The sequence below is a fragment of the Siphateles boraxobius genome, unplaced genomic scaffold (genome assembly GCF_051911475.1).
Source record: "Siphateles boraxobius isolate OS27281-9 unplaced genomic scaffold, OSU_SipBor_1 77, whole genome shotgun sequence".
Taxonomy (NCBI): domain Eukaryota; kingdom Metazoa; phylum Chordata; class Actinopteri; order Cypriniformes; family Leuciscidae; genus Siphateles; species Siphateles boraxobius.
This window is the reverse complement of record NW_027509205.1, coordinates 14,391,523-14,406,498: the sequence shown is the minus strand read 5'-3', so window position 1 is coordinate 14,406,498 and position 14,976 is coordinate 14,391,523. Positions and strand designations below refer to the sequence as shown.

The 14,976-nt window shown below is 39.0% G+C and overlaps 1 protein-coding gene across 1 annotated transcript in view; it reads left to right on the top strand.

The window, feature by feature from the left end:
- plxna2 (plexin A2) overlaps positions 1-14,150 on the top strand; it is a 225,524-nt gene extending 211,374 nt beyond the window's left edge. The window contains exons 27-32 of the mRNA XM_077218389.1: positions 2,926-3,025; positions 5,546-5,736; positions 6,336-6,505; positions 6,633-6,845; positions 7,010-7,160; positions 11,907-14,150. Coding sequence (XP_077074504.1) covers positions 2,926-3,025; positions 5,546-5,736; positions 6,336-6,505; positions 6,633-6,845; positions 7,010-7,160; positions 11,907-12,002 — 921 coding nt within the window. The 3' untranslated portion in view covers positions 12,003-14,150. The remainder of the gene's footprint in view (positions 1-2,925; positions 3,026-5,545; positions 5,737-6,335; positions 6,506-6,632; positions 6,846-7,009; positions 7,161-11,906) is intronic.
- The last annotated feature ends 826 nt before the right edge of the window (positions 14,151-14,976 follow it).

The window sequence follows — 14,976 nt, the reverse complement described above, 5'->3', positions numbered from 1 at the left end:
GTATTCATTTTTCAACAAAAAAAAATCTTACAAATCAATTGAGTGAATAATTCAATGACTCCCCTATAAAGACAGTCACATCTCTTGTTTGTGGTGCTTTGAAATCTATTGACTGAATGATTCATTGACTTTCAGAAATGATTCAGGAATAACTGTTGCCTTATGTTAAAATGTTAAAATTTGTATGTAAAAAATCTGGATTGCATTAGATTTTTTTTTGCACTGTCACTGAAGCCAGCTCTGTGTGTGTGCGTTTAGCACAAGCCCGTGATGCTCATAAGTGTAAGTAAGCTTTGTTGGCTCTTAAAAAAAAATAGATAAACTCCTCTGTTGTATATCATTGTATAAGGTGCTTGGCGTAGATCACTGCCAGGGGTTAAGCTGTCTTTTCGAGTGCTGACAAAGCTCAAGGACTTAGTCTGACATACGAGCCTGTTTATATAACCGCTCGTCACTTTTATTTTAGATATACAATGAAGATGTACATTATAGCGTATATAAACTGTTAGAGTTTAATTCCCTTTGATTTTCCTTTATACTATGCCTATATGTCCCTCAATGCATTCATCATGTGTATTATGATGCTTTCATCCATTTCACCTATTAAACACCCATCATTCTGCTGTGTTTATCATGTGGCAAAGGCGTTTCATGCTCTTTGTGCTAGCGTGACCGAGCCTGCCGTATTTCAAAGAAGAGTCAGAATGGCAGACACATCACCGCATCCTTCCCCACCGCCTGGATGCAGCATCTGAGTTAAAGGCGCATTAGCTTGCCGATCGCCATCAGATAGAGCGCAGGCAGGGGGATCAGAGATACATGAGGGAAAGGGGTCAGCTGTCTGCTTGATGCAAACGTTATCATGAGGAAAGCTCACTCCTTATCACTCTCACACCCACCGGCAGCCCGCCTGCCTGGCTGAGGATTATCCCTCAAGGGCGAATACTTCTCCCCTCCATCATTCAGGCTCCGTATAGCCACCACATACACCGCAGAGACCCGCTGTGAGAGAAGAAGAGTAGATTGTGCACGAGGCTAGGTGGCGTGGAGCCAAAAATATGTTACAAATCCAAATGCCCGAAATAGTGTTTATAATTTATTTTTTATATACAATGACTAATACTTGATGCTTACTAGTCATACCAGTTCCACGACTCCTGGTCAGGAGAACAGAAACTCTGGAGGGAGAAATTGAGCCATGAAAAAAAATCTCTGTGAGTGTCAATCTACTCGGCCACCTCTCTGAGGTGATTCGTCCACAGTCCTGGACTCTTTCAAGTGTCTCTCCAGTCAGGCTATTAGCCCGCTCTGCTGTAAGGGTTGGCCGAGGAAAAACCTGGACTAATAGGGCTGGAGCTTATGGGGGCTAAAGTAACACCATCATCAGCTGTGAGAGTGTAGGAAGGTAAGTGAAGACTAACTACCCTCAGCCTTCAGCGGAGCTCAGGAGGTCCTTGAAGTCTCCATTATGGTGCACAGAGAAGTTTTCTGAAATTAAATGGACTTGAAATTTGATGTTTTATGTTGACGGGGATCTTAGACTGTGGCACTTGACCTAGTTCACTAGTATCTGAAAGACCTTCTTTGGTTTACAGAGGAGGTTGTTGACCTATTTTCAGTAGCTTTTGTTAAACGAATGCAATCCAATGGAAGCTTGTGTCCGCCACAGAATAAAACAATTTAAAAGATAATTGCAATCTTTTAATCTCACAATTCTGACTTTATAACTCGCAATTGCGACTTTATATCACACAATTCTGACTTTATAACGCCAATCATCTGAGAGGTAAATGTCATGCAATTGCGAGTTCTCAGAATTGTGAGAAGTCAAATTTGTGAGAAAAATACTAAAATATTATTTTATAATGGGAGACCAAGATAAGCACCTCAAAAGCTGATAGTATGAGATTCGGCCAGGATTTTGCCAGCTTGCTTTTAGGAAGTTGCTTTCTTGTGCTGAATTGGGGTTGAGTCAGTTGTCTTTGTGAGGGTAGACCTCATTTCCTCTGCAGCTCTTGACAGTTCAGATTAATACAGAAGATCAGATGGAACTCGAGCACTCACAGAGCAGACAGAGAGAAATGGAGAGTTTAACCCCAATATATAAAGTCCCGGACCTTATCTTTCCTCATACTTTCTACTTTCCCGTCTCCAACTGACTCAGTCGCTACATTCCCTAGCCTGTCAAACTCTTCCTTTTGACCTGTCTTTGTGTTTCTATTTTTATCATTACCCTCCATTCTAAATTTTAGTTTATCTCTCTGTCTCTCTCTCCCTCTGTGTGAATGAATCCCTCTGAAGCCATGTTACTTATGGTGTTGGTTATTTTTGTTTATTATTATTATTTTTATATTATGATTTTTTCTGCTAGCTGAAAAAATGCCTTTTAAATTTGAATGTAATTCAAATGCTAGTAATATTTAAGTAACAATATATATATATATATATATATATATATATATATATATATATATATTTAGCTTTTCAGCCATTTTGACAGTTTCTTGTCTAATCAATCTAGTCCTTTTTCTGAGCAAAGCACAAGAGGTAAAACTCTGCTTTTACCTTAGCAAGGCTTTAATGCGCATTTGATCAGAGAACACGGCATGAACACCCCTTATATATTTATAAGTAGAACAGATCTTTTTGAAGCGCTTTAATGTCGCTTTATTCCAGCACTGGAGAGAAACTGAACAATTTCACACCGTTTTTGAAAAGCAATAAATATTTACTGAGAATCTTTTTGGAATTAAATATATTCTTGCAGAAGTAATATTAACTCCTCAAAAGCAGAATAAAACGACATTAGTTCTTGAACATCTTGAACATTACTTGTTAATAAAAGGCTGTGAAACCAAACGCTGTGAAATAAGGATTAAGGGAAAAGGAAAGAGGCTTGACATGGACGTTGTGTTTCTCGTACAGGTATCGGACCGCTGTGTGGTTGCTTTGGTGCCCAAGCAGACGTCCTCCTACAACATTCCTCCCACAACTAGCATCTCTCGGACTTCTATCAGTAGATATGGTGAGTATGTTTGTCTCATGATGATGATGATGCTGCTGCTGCTGCACAATTCACTGTGATTGAGAAAAGGCCTGTAATTATCAGATTAGCTAATTAGAAGTTTGAAGTTTGCTAACGGTTTCACAATATAGAGGTAATGGTTGAAGACTGGCTTTAAATGAAGCCTCTGATTATTGTGCGCACGAGCCATGCGCAGTCATTTTGCTTTGCAGCCTGCAGGATGCCCAAGGGAGCCTCCGGGGCACCAGAGAATGAGAGTGAGAGCGAGAGAGCATGCCAGGGAGGGTAAGAGGAAGTCAGAGAGAGAGGTGTTAGCAGTTAACATGGAGCTCAGTAATGCTGATTTCTCTACTGAGTTTGGATGCCGCCCGTAATGGACACATTAGCTCCTTCCCATAGTGTTGCTTTGAGGGAGTGCCACAGGGCTCCCCATCTGGCCCGTTCTCATTTTCCATCACACTGAGCTGCAGGCCACTCTCTGATTGCTAATTACGCACCGCCGATGATACTTCACACGGGCGAAAAAACTCAAATGACACGCAGCCAAATACCAGGGCCAGCGATGAAATGGAGCCCCTTGTGCATTGTCACCTAGCAACCTTGCCAAACTGTGCACACAAACATCTCACCTGGCTTCAATTCACTAGATCCACATGAAACACGGCCCGTATCAGCGCATTACACGATTCTGTTAATCAAAGCTTGAGGATGTTTCTCGCATCTGTGCAGTTTAATGAAAGAGTGTAATTATCTTCTCTTATCACTTGTAAACATAATGACATTTAAAGTTCAGGGAACGCTTCAAACGTCCAAAGCAACCTGAGAAATATTCTATAAAGCTATCTTTATTTCTCAGCCATGCTCTCCGTTAACCAACAAACCTCAATCTTTTTGTATCCTACCCCTGAATTAGGTAGTTACGAGTTTTTAGGGTTACGTTTGGCACTTTGATCTATTTTATTGCAAAAAGCTTGTTGTATATTTTAGGAAACTCATCAAGAGGGAATGAGATGGCACAACACAGCACAGTTTTTGGCTGTTTTTACAACCTGGTCTTGTGTGTGGTGCATAAAAAGCAGCTATCTCATCTGACAGAGCCCTGGTGCCCATCAATCACACCATGGCACAGCGGGCACAGCTGTGCACAGGCACCTGCTGATTGATTCATATCAATTTAATGCTCAACACTTAGCAGCTCGGCTCAATTTAGCATGCCAGCAACCCCGGCCCAAAACAACACACTGCTCACACACCTCTAACTGGCGGAAGAGAGCAGCAAACATCAAAAACATGCAACATTGGCACACTACAATTTATGTTAGAATGTGATCAAGCACCCTTGCCATAAATAAGTGTTACATAAAAAGTTGAAATTATGACTTATAAAATTGACAAAATGTCACAATTATGACAACATTTTGACTCTTGTCAAAATTATTAATTTCTCATCTCATTTTGACATCATACTTATGGCTAGTATCTCATAATTATGTCTTAGTAGCTTAAAATTTTGACATTTTGCATAATTACAACTTTTTAAGTCATAATCATGATTTACCTAAGCATGATGGTGAAATGGGCTTCCACACTTTTTGACCAAAGAACCAAATCACAAGAATCATTTGTTTGTGAATCAGACTACACTAAAAGTGCTGTTGAAGTCAAGATAGTCCAATTTTCAGTAGTGTATACACGCACATAGTCTAGTAGTAATCTCTCAATGTCAATACTGTGCCAACAGCCAAAAGGACTGTAAGTTTGCAGTAGCTTTAGGTGGATTGAACCCGCAATCCTCTTCTTCCTGTTCACCCCTGCTGCTAACACCACCATTTCTCCTGAATTTTCCCTTGTGACGCCGGCCTGCTCAAAATTCCACTTCTGTCTCGAAATAGCCGAGGCTATTTGCCTTCCTTCACTGTTTCACATGCCCTTTGAAGCCAGGTGATGAGGACAGAGAGAGAGAGAGAGAGGGAGAGAGACTTTGAAAGGACAAAAGAATATACCACAATTGTGAGGAGCCAATCCAACCTCCCAAGAGAACACTCAACCACTGCAATAAAAAAAAGCCACACATCTAATTGGAGAAGTGATTAAGAGACTGATTATTTAACACATGAGGATGGAAGAGAAAAGGAGATGAGATGGATGAGCGGGGAGCTTAACTCATTAGAAATCTTTAGATGCATTGATTAGGTCCTGCGATGCAGACGTTTAAAGCGTGTGTGCAGCACAATGAATCAGGACCAGCCAATTATGAAGCCTTTGAAGAGGAGGCCAGAGAGCGTCGACTCATCTCTCTCGGTCTTGAATGAATACAGAGATGAATCTTCTATAGAGAGAAAGTGAGGAGGAAAGAGATACACAGGGTTAGACAGAGTACATGAAATGTGAGAGGGCCACCATTTCTCTTTCTATTCATTCCAAAGAATGACAATTTGAAGGAATGTTGGTGTAAGAAGATCATAATCCTCTTTCTATCTCTCTCTCTCTCTCTCTCTCTCTCTCTCTCTATTACCGTAGACTCAACATTCCGGTACACCGGAAGTCCGGACAGCCTGCGTTCTCGTGCTCCTATGATCACCCCAGACCTAGAGAGTGGAGTCAAAGTCTGGCACCTGGTGAAGAACCATGAGCACGGAGACCAAAAGGAGGGTGACCGCGGCAGCAAGATGGTATCTGAGATCTACCTCACCCGCCTGCTGGCTACTAAGGTAACCTCACATCTTGTGATGAATTTTTTTTTTATTATTTTCACCCAGCAACCACCCAAAATCAACCATGGTCTGCCTGAATACTTGATTCTGATTGGCTGGAAGGTGTGCAATAAAACCACTTAATGCACAGGTAGTGTCAAGTCAGTTTAATCACTATTCTGATACTCAATTATGGGCTACGTACTCTAATGTTCACAACAAAAATGGTCATGAAGCCTTTGAAGCCAGTTGATGAGGAGAGAGAGAGAGAGAGAGAGAGAGAGAGAGAGGGTGAGAGACTTTGAAAGGACAATAGAATATACCACCATTGTGAGAACCCAATCCAACCTCCCAAGAGAGCACTCAACCACTGCAAAAAAAAATGCCACATATCTAATTGGAGAAGTGAGTAAGAGACTGATTATTTAACACGCGAGGATGGAAAGAAAAGGAGATGAGAATTACAACTGTTTTTGATGCTGACATTATAGGTGGACTTCAAGTTCAAAACAAGTATATGTCTACAAAAGTGTACAATATGGTTCCTTTAATGCACATAAGTCACTGTTGGGTTTCTTATCTTTAATGTTCAATGGTCACATGCTTTTGTCTTTTAGGGTACCCTGCAGAAATTTGTGGACGACCTGTTCGAGACACTTTTCAGTACAGTGCACAGAGGCAGCGCGCTTCCTTTAGCTATCAAATACATGTTCGACTTCCTGGATGAACAAGCGGACAAGCACAGCATTCATGACACTGATGTTCGCCACACCTGGAAAAGCAACTGGTGAGAGGAAAACCCTCATACACACAATCTAACCTTCAGAACTAAAAACGAAAGTTGTTTTCCCCAGTATCTGCAATGCAAAGAAATGTAACATTCTCTTTCATTTTTTCATTGTTTATCTTCACAGCCTTCCTCTGCGCTTCTGGGTGAATGTGATCAAGAATCCCCAGTTTGTTTTTGACATCCATAAGAGCAGCATCACGGATGCGTGTCTGTCTGTGGTGGCTCAAACCTTCATGGACTCGTGTTCCACATCTGAACACAGACTGGGCAAAGACTCACCCTCTAATAAGCTGCTTTATGCTAAAGATATCCCCAACTACAAGAACTGGGTAGAAAGGTAAAAAAATTCAAGTTTCAGATTTTATCTTTTTCATATTACTATTGTAACAAACTAAACCCCACTATTCTCATTGTCTTCATATAATGTTAATTCAATAGTACAAACATCTGGCACTCAACATTGATTTTATATGGACTATCGCCCCCTGGCTGTCTCCACAGGTACTACGCTGATATCAGCAGGCTGCCAGCCATCTCCGATCAGGACATGAATGCGTATTTGGCAGAACAGGCACGACTTCACTCCAATGAGTTTAACATGCTCAGTGCCCTCAATGAGATTTACTCCTACATTAGCAAGTACAGCGAAGAGGTGAGGCGCAACTGCCATCAGGATTCATCTTAAAACATGCCAACAACCATAATTTTCACAACATCCTCAATGATGTCTTGCCTTATATCAATGCAGACTGACTTCTTGACTCATTCTATCTGCTCTGTATTGAAACCGACTGCTCTACTGTCTGAAGTGCCTAAAACAGAGCAACAAAAGTGAATTATAAAATATTTATTTTGTTTATGGATTGATGGTTCTAGGCAAAGAGTGTAGAATTTGAGATACACGTCACAATAAAAGTATTCTGGAACTACAGACTGTTACGTCGAAGCCAATGCTTTTTCTCATGTCTAAAGTACTAATTTAAATGATATTTTATTATTTATGATTATTTCATTATTTCTTTCATTTAAATCATATATATATATATAGTACATACAAGAAACCAAATGGCTTTGATGTAACAGTCTGAAGTTTCAGTGGAGCAAGTTACAGTGTTTTACTAAAATGTGGCATACAGTTGATTGGTTAGTAAACCTCGACTTAATTGCTAAAAGATAATAATTTGAGGTCTGTACCTTAATATATATTATACTGGTGTAGTTCCTCAGCCATAAATACTTCCTCAAGATTAATACAGCCTTATTTGTAGAATAACATGCTTTGGAACAAAAGGTGCTCTGGTGAAAGTTTTACAGAATGATGTCATCTTTAAACAGTCTCTAAAGCCAGCGGCAGCAAGCTTCAGAGTCACACACACACACACACACACACACACACACACTTATGCACAGTGTGGGGACAGACAGGGAGTGAGAATGAATAGGCTTCTGATGAGGAAGATTACACACAGCTAGATCACTGACAGCCACTCCGACACAAAGAGCACTAGAGTAGGGCCCACGATGGAGATGTTCCGACCGTAATGGCAGCTCCACTCAGGGGACCCATTAGTCTGACCTTTACTTTACACAGCATTTAGGACAGCGCCAAGAGCCTGGAGACACAGCCTCTACTCTCGCTCTCATGTAAATATCGCTCTATGGTTGCAGGTCTGTTTTCTCTTGTCCTCACATTCCTTCATAGTCTCTTTTTTTGTGTGTGTGTTTGTGTATCCTTTTCATTCGTTTATATACTCGGTCTGTCTTTCTATATAGAGCAGTGATTCCCAACCAGGCATATGTGTACATCATTGGTTCTTGAGGAGATTACAGGCGGTACTTACAAGAGTTTGAGTTTGTTTTGTAGATTAAAAGTGGATTTAAGTTTAATAACTATAACAAAATTTAGTGGTGTCAAGATTGACATTATTTTGATTTGATTGATTGGTATACTTATTTATTTTTATTGGCTTTTTTAAGGGCAGAAAACAATATGTGTCCGTTTTGGGTTCAGCTATTTGTGTGAATGACACAATGATGGCTGATTGTACATTATGCTGCTTATATACAGCTATTTATATAAATAAATACACATAAGTAATATTTATTAAATATATTTAAAGTTCAAATATTATTAAATATTATAATAAGATACTATTTATTATATACAGTATAGTATAAAATGATTAAAAAAATACATGGACAAAATGTTGCTTTTAAAATATTGTATTATCTATCTTGCAGATGATATATTATTATTATTATTTTCTGCCATTCAAGCTACTTGTCTTCTATTTTAAGTTCTTTCTGATACAGCTCTTTGCATGTCTCATCTTTCTTTTTCTTTAAAGGGATAGTTCACCCAAAAATGAAAATTAATTTCATTCATCAAAAGTCATCATGTACTCACCCTCAAATGAAGTTTCATTTTTGGGTGAACTAACCCTTTAACTAGGGAGACCTGAGTGTCTAGCTATCTGTCAAACACGAAATCAATGCAAAAGTCTTCAGAGGCCATTTAAAGCAGTAACCGCTCAAGATGTCGCCAATTACCTTTTCTAACTTGCATAGAATGTAGATAGAAAGACTGTATTCGATATCCCATATAATAGAAGTTAAGTTGAAAAGAAAAGGAAAACATGTTGAGAAAAACAAGTGTAAACCATCAGGAAAAGGAAAAGGGGAAACTCAAAGCTAAGATGAGAACATCCTTTTGTTCACCCAGCCAAATGTGTGTGGCGGGACAATCCGTACCTGCATGCAGTAATTCAGATTCATTATGCAATGCGAATAGGACAACTGAAAATAATTACCTCTGTCAGCGCTCCGGAGCACTTAACCTGATGAGAGAGGGAAAGAGAGCTCTAGACAGAGAGAGGGAGAGAATATGCGCTCTCCTTAAAATGAAGGCGACTGAATCAGACACAATGATGTGGAGAGTGCTCCTGCAGCTGTGCTGAAATACATGAAAAATTCAGTGCACGCGCTCCTCGTCGAATACATGCTCACGCTGTGCAGCTCTAACGGAAGCTCGGAGCGGCTGTAGAAGTGTTGACCTGCCCCGTAGCTACAGCCGCTGAGACAAACCAAGCAGGTGTCGGCCCAACTTGGCTCCGATGACAGGTGTCCTGGGAATACTGGATGCTGATGGAAGATGAAATCTAGTGCCTCACGATCTTGTTGGTGGCTTCAAAATTTGACTTTCATGCATTAATTCTTCTAAGTTTGTTTGCCGCAGTGTAGTGAAGTGATACTAATGTAATTTCTTATTGAAGGTGGGATGAAACCTAAATCTGAGCAAGGGTGGACCAAACTTAGTTTGGATGTTGTATGAGGTGGTATAGCATATGTTAAAAATCCTGAAGTTTAACCAAAAGGTTGCAGATTTGTTTGCAATTCATGACATTTTGTCTTTGAGCAAGGCATTTGTCTTTGAGCAAAGGGACAGTTCACACAAAAATGAAAATTCTGTCGTTATTTATTCACTCTCATGTCGTTCCCAACCTGTATGACAAGCTGTGGAATACAAAATACATTTTGCAGAATGTTTGCGCTGCTGTTTTAAATGCAACCAATATGTTTCTGTATAAGTTCAAGGTAAGTTCAACTGATTCTGTATAAACTAGGTGGAAATTCACGGGCGACCCTAGCAAGGAAGTCAGGGGACAATTTGCCATTTCTTTAAAAAAATAATTTATGAGAATATGCATAGGTGGCATTCTAAATAGCTTTATTATATATTGCTAAATATCAATTTTGAATATTTTAATCGATTACAGCAAATTAAAACTAAGATTTCGAGCTGTTCCTCACATAAATTCACAGACTTGCAGTGCAAGTCGTTTAGACCATTTTTATGGTGTTTTTTTGTATAAATATTAGATTTAAAATGTTGCCCTGGAAATAAACATAAAATAAATTAAAAAATAAATTAAAACATAATGGTATTAAAAAAATGACATAATCGCATGATAAAATAAATTAAAAAGTACAAATTAAAATGAAAAAGAAATCTAAAACAATTAAAATCTAACTCAAAATATTAATAAAAAATATAATTTTAGATAAATAATACTAAGACGTCACTGCTTGAAGGACAGAATTACAGAAGGACAGAATTAAAACTTTTCCTTTAACCATAGGTTACTTGATAGCACTACATGTATAGTTTAGATAAACATGTCAGTTACGTGACATAGTATTCATAAACTATGAAGTAGTAGATTGATGTGAGTTTCAGAGTCTTTGTTTAAAATCAATCATTATTTTGCAGCTACAGGAGGAGATTCCCACATACACGCAGCCTCCAGAGCGCTCACGTCCACCATTTTAGGCATCTGGAAGATATCATTAATGAAGCACCATCTTGGCTAGCTGGAAGTGCCCATATCAATATCATTTCCCATATTTTCACTGTTTGATGTGCAAATGAGTGGCAGACTGCAGCCACAATGCCATTTCCCGCCGTGTTCCTCTGACACCACAGTCAGAGACTATGACATGAGCACAGAGAGGGGTCGATCCCGTCTGCACGCCCCCTCTCAACATGACTCGACATTTTTGACTGCTCAGTTTTCTAAAAACACACAGATGGAAAATGAGAGATGGCACTCTGCAGATTGGGTCAAACTCAAGTTATACTTTCCTTTTTAATGAAATATTCATGAAATGAAGTCTCTGGCAATTTTTCTCTTAGAGACTGAAAATTTCTCAAAGTCTCATATCACAGTGAGCAGTAACTATGTTATAATTAGATAGAGAGTATTCCGTCTGAAGAAAGTGTCTGGTGTTTAATGGCTGCCTGGATCAGTTTAATGTTGTTGCGGATGGATGCGAACGGCAGCTTTGTTCACATTAAACCCAATTCTGATTTGTTTTTCAAATCGGATCTTTGACTGTCCGCACTGTCAATTTGCAGGTGTCGATAGTCATTCTAATTGTTTAGACAGTGTACCCTATATCTGCCAAGAGACTCTCCTAATATCTAAACATTAAATAAGATATATTTTTATAGTGTGTTGTATTATATTAAAAATATATAAATATCCTTAAATAATATATATTTAAATAAGATTCATTTTTAATATTATATATTATATTATCATTTGTATATTTAAAAAAATGATATATACAATGTGTGTGTGTGTATATATATATATATATAATATTATTATTATTATTATTATTAAAAAAAATATATTTCTCATATGAAATGCTGCATTCAGTTTTGTGGCCATGCTCCCCCTCTGTCCACGGATCGCATTCATGCTTTATAAACGTTCGATTTTTCCATCCTTCATTACGTTGTAAAGTGTTCCTTAGAGAATGTGAGATCTGATCGCTCACCTGACATCTGTCGTAATGCCAGAGTGATTAACACCTTCCTCTGTTCTTTTGGCAGATCACTGTTGCACTGGAACAGGACGAGACGGCAAAGAAACAGCGACTGGCCTACAAAGTGGAGCAGCTCATCGCCGCCATGTCGCTGGAGAGCTGAGAGAATGAAAAAGCTGGAACGAAGGACGAAAGACTCAGTCAAACCATCATCTAAAGCCTCTCCACACGAAAGAGAGCAACGCTGGCTAGAGACAGGACACCAACAATAGCTTGTGCTTTTTTTCTACAATTTTGTGAAGAGGTCATATTTTAAGACCAGTGGACATCTATTTGATGAAAGCAAGTCACATGGCTTTCATCTTCAGGATGGGATCAGGTGTGGAAATTATGGAGTTCTGTTTTTAGTTTTTTTTTGTGGAACGAGCAGTTCCTGGGGTGTTGCTTTGTTTCTTTGCTTTGTTTCTGTTCATCTGGTTCGATGTGCCTAGCACAGATGCAAGACTTGCCGGGTCTGAAGAGACGCTGATTCTTCCTCAAAAGTTGTGCTTGCTAAAACCATTTGAGGAGGATTCGACCGAAGGAAACGGACATCCACTGCCTCGCCATTACCCTCCAGTTGATGGCTTTTACTTCCAAATTTTATTTTTATACATGAGTGCTATTTGAGTTTGTTTCATTGAGTCGGCTAGTATAATTCCTCATCTTGGTGTGGCCAAAGTTCAAGTGTCTTTCTGTCCTTGGAAAGCAGCGGCTGCTACCAACAACACGTGTGCATGTCGACACGCTAGTACAAACTTTTGAGTCCCTCTGACCTGAGAGACCATGAGGCATCTGCATTGTTTGGGAGCTAATGAAACTCACAAAAAGGGGGCCAAATTTCAACCAGCATGTCCCTAACTCTCTTCAACTGACGATAAAGGACCACAAACCCAGTATCAAACTGGACGAACTCCACTCTGCGGTCTCTCTGTGTGCATATGTTCTGTTTTCTACACGTAAGCTTATGTGAATGTACAAACGTTACTCTATTTTGTCTTCGCACTTTTGTTGCTTTTCTAAAACGGGAGTCAGTTGAGCTGATCTCTCCGGCACGACGTCCTAAAAAACTGAACCTCCTTCTCCATAACAGCGCTGCTTAGATTCAGATACGAAAGCGGCGATGAGTAGCACCTTCAGCTCAAATCACGCGTGGAGAAACCCCACCTTCCCTTTCAAACGAATGGACTCGCTTGAGATCATCTTACCAGAAAGTATTAATTATTATGTATGGTCCAATGTGTGTGTAGTCTGCATGCATTATACAGTACCTCATATTAAAAAAAATAACGTCTCCTTTCCCATTTACTCCTATGTTCAAGTGCCAAGAGGTCACGTGAGTTGTGGATGACTCAGAGGAACGCCGTTGATGTAATATACCATGCCACTTCCTTTCTGTACACACCCGTCAGGATTAAGTGCCAAAAGATCACTTATTTACGCACTTGTCGGTTGATGCTTTATTAAGGGGACGGACCCTGTATACTGTAAAAAAAAAAAATCTCCGGTTTAGAAGTTTCATTCTCACCACTTGCAAATTCAGGTACGAAAAAGACCAAGAGCTTGGAACGGTATTTGTAAATATAAGAAGTATTTGTAAAATACTTCAGATGTCTGGGATCTTGATAGCTGGAGTGGGTTCTTTCCAATCTCTTTCGTATTTTTAGGTCTTTTATTTCCCTCTGTCTGACATGAAATATGTCAACAGAACGCATGAACAAAAGACAACATGGCTTTCATTTATAATGCATGATGGCAGGTAGAGCTGTTTTTGAAGATCATCCGAACCAAAACAGACAAGGTCGTTCAGGTCAGAGTCATCTTAGGTTCGCGGAGGCATCAGGGAGAGAATTAACTTCTCCTCAGCTCAGTTTATACAGTAAAAATGCAGTATCGGATGTGAAGACATAGGCTGAAACGGCTCAAACGGCGTTTGTTGTTTTCCCCCTGTGGCCTTAGAACATTAAATCTGTAGTTTCTAGTTGATTTAATCAGCGATGTGTCATTGTTCTCCCCGTCTTTGTTAGCTGTGTTTGAGACTGATCAGATAAAGAGAGGCATTGCGACGATGAAGAAGGGATGAAGAGGCATGCCCTCTCTCAGACGGCTGCAGGGTGGTGTCTGCTGGAGTGTTTGAGAAGCATAGGAATGAGAAGGAGAGAGAGACAGACCCCTTTAGCTTCAGATTCCTCCTGCTGCTTTGAAGCTCGCCTTTGATCTCAACTAGTCGTGTGCACAGTGTGATCAGGAGATAAAAAATACACATCAAAAATAGGATCCAGCGCAGGAGATTACAAATGAAGAGCTGCATGAAAGACAATGAATTAATCTGTTAAAGGAATAGTTCGCCCAGATGATTCTATCATCGTTTACTCACCTTCATGTCCATTCAAAACTTATTTGACTTTCTTTCTTCCATAAAACTCAAAAGGAGAAATTCTGAAGCATATTTGGTGTGATCTTTGTCGTACGTTTGCTGCGTATGGTGATTGATGCTTGCAAGCTTTATGAAGGACACAAAAGCAACATAATAGTGGTCTATATGTCTTGTGTGCTATATGCAAAGACTTTTAAAGTCATACGATAACTGTGGCTAAGAAATAACCCAAAATGAAGTCTTTAAAGAGAAAGTGTGATTTGAATCAAATGGAACTGAATCAACTAATTCATTTAAAAGATCTGACTCAAAAGAGTGATTCTGAAAAATGTAGGTGGGTTTAAGGTGAATAATGAGAAACTGTGGTCTGTTTCTCGCACAAAATTGTTGTATAACTTCATAAGACATATCGTATTAACTTTTTAAAGTGCTTTTGTGTCCTTTGTGAAATTTTAAAGCTTTATATGGATTTGGAGAGTCTTAACCGCAAAAAGTATTTTTCGGTGTCTTTGTTTTCCAGAACAAACATGTAAACATTCTTAAATTGAGACAATTTAAATATATATATATTTTATATATATTTATATTCTTAATTAAAAATGAAAAGTTTATTTGTATTTTCCCATTGGCAGCTATTTTTAAGCATTAACTTAATTTTTAAAAAGTTTTCAGAAAACTTATAAGACTTCTAAATTTTTTGCTTCTCAAGTAAATATTTATT